At 36.8% G+C, this 6032-nt stretch overlaps 1 protein-coding gene across 2 annotated transcripts in view; it reads left to right on the plus strand.

Annotated features, from left to right (window-relative positions):
• Positions 1-3740, plus strand: part of THSD7A (thrombospondin type 1 domain containing 7A) — a 534141-nt gene extending 530401 nt beyond the window's left edge. For both annotated transcript variants that reach the window (XM_084619828.1, XM_084619829.1), the window contains one exon: positions 77-3740. In XM_084619828.1, the coding sequence (XP_084475954.1) occupies positions 77-161 (85 nt within the window). In that variant the 3' untranslated portion in view covers positions 162-3740. The remainder of the gene's footprint in view (positions 1-76) is intronic.
• Positions 3741-6032: the final 2292 nt, after the last annotated feature.

Here is a 6032-nt window from a genome sequence, read left to right on the forward strand (position 1 = left end):
TTAGATTTTCATTTACAGAGAGAGGTTCATTTTTAAAGCTGAATTTATTTTCTAATAACTTTATTAATTGTTTCAGCAAAAAGCCAAAGAAACCCCAGAGAAGGCAGAACAATCGGCTGAAACCTTTAACATTGGCTTATGATGGAGATGCAGATATGTAAAATATAACTTTCCACTGCAGCAACTGGATTCTACATTACTGTGTTGAAATCAGAGGGTGTCCAAAGGCACAGGGGCATGCTACAGAGAGGATTTTAGGCGGTTTTTGTTTTTGTTTTGTTTTTTAAGAACTGCACCATAAAACAAAGAAGAATGGCTTTCATAATGCCCATGGATATTCAAGGCATTATTGCTTTATTCTAAGCCATGAGCACAGAGAATTCTGGCAGATTGAAAACATTAATGTGTTTTTTTGAAACTGTCAAAACCACCTCAGTCTCCAGACCACTGTGGCTCATTTAATATTCACAGTTGAGAGCCCTGACGCCAGACTTACCTTCACAATTAACCATGTATAATCACTGAGCATGAAGAGTTTGTACCAAGCTGTCTATAACTCTTTATATTCAAGCATAACATATATACTCAGTTGAAGCATATGTATTATTCTGTCAAATTATATACTTGTTAAACAGCATTTTAGTGCTTAATAAGCTGTTAACTGAGAAGATTGGACAAGTTCAGCATCTTGGAAATTGTGTAGCTTGTGTTAACCTGCATTTCAGAGAGCAAAGATTCTCTTGCAAGACTGTTCTATTATCACTCCAAAGTATCAAAGCTTCATATACACAAGTATCTAGGAAGGAAACATCCTCAGATTCAGTATTTTATAGTGGTTACTGTCTGGAAAAATGAATACCTGGTGTAAATGTTACAATATGTTTCTACTTTCTCTAACTCTCAAACTGTTGCCTGCATCTTTTTTGCTACATGTTAGGCAAATTTTTGCACTATATTAGTGCAGCATGATATGCACTTAACTAGTATTGCCATAGAAACTGCCTCTTTTCAAAAAGAATGATGATGCATCTTGTGCCAGGAGCGTCAAGCAGGCATTTCAGTTCTTGAATCCTGAAGAGAGTAGAGTTCAGCTTGGACTGTGACTGGATGGAATCAGCTAATACATGTACTGTATACACTGTTTCTCATCACAGCCGCCATTTTGTAGTCTATATCGTGGCAGTAATATAAGTGTCTAGTTTCTTGCCCATCTACTTATACAAATGTAGATTCTCCAGTTGGTTTCTAATTGTACTTTGAAGGCTGTTTATGACTAGATTTTTTATATTTGTTAACTTTGTTTAAAAAAAAAGAAAGAAAAGTGGTTGCCCTCTCATCTTGAGTGAAATATTCTGATTATTTGTTCAGCTAAATGAAGAAAGTTTGTTGCGTATTTTTCCTCTCCCAAGCAAAATAATTGCCATTGTAGCTGCCAATGTAAAACTTTCCCTTTAGTTAGGATAACTGGATGTAATCTTTACCTTTAATCATTCAGCTAAAGTCTTAAAAGTACTGGTTAAAGAAGGATATCAAAATATTTGCCTCACTAAACAGTCAGATAACTTTTTCTTAACTCTGGTAGTATAACAGTTCATTGCCACTCCTTTCTTTACATGTTAACCTCGTCCATCCCTATAGCTTTCATTGTTATGCTTCCCCAATGAAGCATGTTGTGCTACCATTGTATCTACACCTGTCACAGACATGACTCATGACCTGAGAGGGCTTACTCTACCAGAATGGCTTCTAGAAATGTCGCCTAAAAGAAAAAGAAAAATGACTGTGCTATTACCAAGCAATATAATGACAAGACTTTATCACAAAACCTTTCAAAAAACTTGTTGTGTAAAGTTCAGTATTAGTGTCTCAGGTCTTTTACTAACCTCCACCATTCCTGTGCACCATTCCCAAGCACCAGTTTTTGTACAGCCAGTAAAACTATACACTTTGCCAACTTTGGGCTGGCTCATGTATCCACTGAAATCACTGGGCGGCATGAGTCCTGATTCCATTGTCAAATTGTCATTGAAATCAGTGTGTTTTGTTCAAAAATCAAAAGTAGAATATGGTAATACCAGTGTTTTGATATCACGCTATGATATTGATCTTTTCCTAATGCATAGATAAGAAGACAAGAACAAATGTGTGTGTCAATTAGCAATAGGCATTTGTTCAGGTTCCATTTCACACCTTACACCCCAATCCTGCAACTTGTTGGCGGACTGCCAGACCAGCCCAACACTCCACAGAACTCTATATGGCTCCTTGCTGTGGCAGCAGTTCACTTACATACAACAAGTTGCAAGATTGAGGCTTTAATCTTATATCATTTCATACAGACTGAGGGCAAAAAAAAAATATGTACAAAGTTAAGTTCTTTGAAGTGTTTCAGTGAGAAACAATAAAAAGTGAGTTCTTACTTTATCAGACAGACAAAAAAAAATGAACGGTGGGAAAGTTACCAAATTGCAAATAAAACTTTAAAAATATGACGTTGAAACTTGGTCATGGATGAATTAATTACCTTTGGAAGCCCATTTCTGGGTGTTGAGTTGTTTCGGGCGAACATCTCTGTCCGTGCGGATAAGTGAGGACGGTTCTTAAATTGGCAAGAAGTTACCACTGTTAATTACACTGGCTAGTCTTTTAGCAGGAGCTCCGCTGTAGCGCTCGCCATGAAGCCTGTGTGAACCTGAACACCCAAAATTTCACAATTTACTTCCAATTAAAGCTTTGCTATCATCTGTTGTTCCCCATGTAAAATTACTATTGCTAAAATGCAGACAAAGAATGGGTGTTTGGCTTTTACAATCCATACAAGTATTTCATGAGAAAAGAAAATCAAGAGCTGGTACAGATCTGCAATTGTATTAAATTCTGTGTTTTGTAAAACTGGAGCCAGAATAGCCTATTCTTTCTTTATGAAGAAAGGCATTCTTTAAAAAGATTTTTAGGATATGAGGAGAGTTGTAAGTCTGTAAATCTAAAAGTTACAAAAGGTGGTCAAGCCCTGTAAGTATGAAACAGTTAAAAAAAACCCCGCAAGTTTCATAAAGAATGAAGAGTAATTTGCTTTAAAAACCAGAGTGCTTCTACAAATCCAGTGCCTAAAGCAGCCACTACTGTAGTTTGTTAGTGTGTGAAAGTAATGTTTCCAGTGATCAAGTGTCTCTAAGCCATTCAGAAAATAGCTGAGTAGATATTTTCTTGTTGGTGTGGTGGTTTGTAATTTCCTTTAAAAAATCTGTAGTTTCTAGATTACTGTGTCTGCTTTGAGTCCTGGAGCACTTTCTTTTCAAAGCTTTGCTGATACTGCACAAGATTCTGTATGTTTGCTATAATGCACCCATTTTAAAATTCCCTTTCTGCCACCAAAGTGTAATAAAGTCCATTTTAACAATCTGAAAGACCCACTTAAATACTCTGTATAAATCACTGTAAAATATACCTTGGATGAAACTGAAATCTGTCTTTTACCTTTATGTAAATCGTGCTCACCCAAAGTTAAGAGTTTATTTTGCCTAACTTAATTTACTTGAATATTTATTTTGTAGAATAAGGAGGCAGCTGTCTGAGGAATGTTTACTTTTTTTTTTGGTTAATGTTAATTTGTAAATTGTGTAATGCATTTTTATTTTTTAAATTATGTATATTCTTTTTTAATGCACAAAATGTTTACGTACAACTACTGCAAATTTGTGTATATTGTCACTAAGCTTTATTCAGTTAATATAGATGGCATGTGAAAATGTAACAAGACTTACATTTTCATATGGGTTATTTTTACGTAACTGATGTATTGCTGACAATAAATTTAAACACAATCATTTTCACGTGTCTGTTATTAAATGATTTTGGCTATGGTGGAGGGAGATGCTAATAAAAGTCCATATCCCTAAAATACTGCCATCTTTGAAATATTATTTTTACTTGAGAGTAAACTGCAAAGCTATTCCTTTAAAAGAGAAGAAATTGTTTACCCTCACAAAATCAGACATCTAGGCCCATTCCTGCAGTCCTTACTTAGGCAAAACTGTGCAATAACTCAAGAAAGAACTGGAGTGTCAGGACTTCTCTGAGCCCTGGTCTACACTAGCGATGGGGGAAGGGGGTGGGAATCGATCTAAGTTATGCAACTTCAGCCACATGAATAACGTAGCTGAAGTCAATGTACTTAGATCGACTTACCATGGTGTCTTCACCATGGCGAGTTGGCTGCTGCCACTCCCCTGTCGACTCCGCCTGCGCCTCTCTCAGTAGTGCAGTACAGGAGTCGACAGGAGAGCACTCGGAGGGTCGATTTATCGCGTCTAGACTAGACACGATAAATCTATCCCCGCTGGATCGATCGCTGACCGCCGAGCCGGCGGGTAGTGTAGACATACTCTGAGTATGAATAGATAGTTTATATTATAATTTCAAATTCTGCTGCTCCTCTCCTGATCTCAAAACTTGATTGGTCAAAAGAAGTATCAATGGAAAAGTCATTTATAAAAATATTGGGGTGGATCCAACTTCCACTAAAAGACTCCCATTGATTTCACTGGATCTGGCACTATGTTGTGTAAAGGACCAAAAAAACAACCCCACAACATAATGGATTACTTTGTCATGTGCAGAGTGGTTGATGAATGCATGATGGCCAAAATAATCCCAGTCTTTTCTAAACCCTAGAAATCTGTAGTGGATTTGCTAGAAAGAAGAGAGATTGAAGTTTTCTGGAGACTGTCTGTATGTTCCTCAAAAAAGTTCAAATTTTTTTTAATGACCATTTCTGAGGTATATTTTTAAACACCGGTTCAGAATATACCTGCCTCCAGCATTACAGACCTACTTTTTAAAAGGGCTTTAAAAAAAATGCTTGCATGGAGGAGTAAAAACTTGGTAAAACTTCAATGGGAGTTGAGTTAGGCCCTCACTGAACTTTAGATAATCCCTCTCTGGTGTCTGTCTGCTTAGTTTCAAATTGCAGTGAAATAGTTTTGCAAAATCAAAGACCATTTTTTAAAATTCAGTCCTGTACATACATAGGATTGGTCAAAACCAGGATGTGTTGCTAGCTACACTACGTACTCTATAAAATAAAAAACCCAGCATATTTTTTTATTTAATAAAATTGCCATAATGTTGCACTGACACTATTCCTCAGTGTGTATTCTGTTCATAGTAGAAAGAGCTGTGCTCCCATTTTCAGTGTTCTAACATGCCTCCACTTTAAACAACTGGTGAAACCACCATGACACACAGTGCATTAGTTTGCATTAAAGGTGTGTACATTCTCGTGCACACTAACTGGCCTGTGTTAACCCGACTGGTGTGCCCAGTAAAAGTTCCTTAGTGCACTTTAAACTGTTTGAAACAAAATGATACTTATGTGCACTGAGGAACTTTTAGTGTGCAGCAACAGGGTCCACGCAGGCCAGTTAGTGTGCACTAAATTTTACATCCCTCTGCAGACTAATGCACCACATAGACAAGCCCAAAGACGTGTTAATGCATTTCATAGATAGGAAGCTACTTACTCCATCTGAATTTGTAAGCAACACTGTAACTTGTAATTCAGTTTGAAACCAAGGTACATGATGATCCTGAAGAAGATTTCCTTTGAAAGACCATGCAGGTAAGAGCAGGTTTGATTATAAACATAAATCAGTATATTTTGTAGGCGATATTATGCTGGGGATGCATTAGAAAAGAACCTACACAATCATTCTGAAGCTTTTTTCTCCTTTAAAGGACTTTTTTGCTTCCTATGAGAGCTCTGCAGATAAGTCTATGGTCCCCTCACCTCGTTGTTGCAACCCTCCTGGTCCTTATTTTAACTCTCTCCTCATCATCAGAACTTTCTCTGTTTTTTTCTTCTCAATAGCAACAGTCACAATGCACAGAAAATTAACAATACCTAAAATATCCCTCCAAAACCATTTACAGATGCAATACACATGCTTTGGAAAATCTTTTTTTGTCCTCACAAGCCAAAAGACCATAACCAAGTTGATATTAGGAGAAGTATCTAACCTAACTGTCCTTTT

Source organism: Lepidochelys olivacea, assembly GCF_965140295.1.
Source record: "Lepidochelys olivacea isolate rLepOli2 genome assembly, chromosome: 2".
NCBI lineage: Eukaryota > Metazoa > Chordata > Testudines > Cheloniidae > Lepidochelys > Lepidochelys olivacea.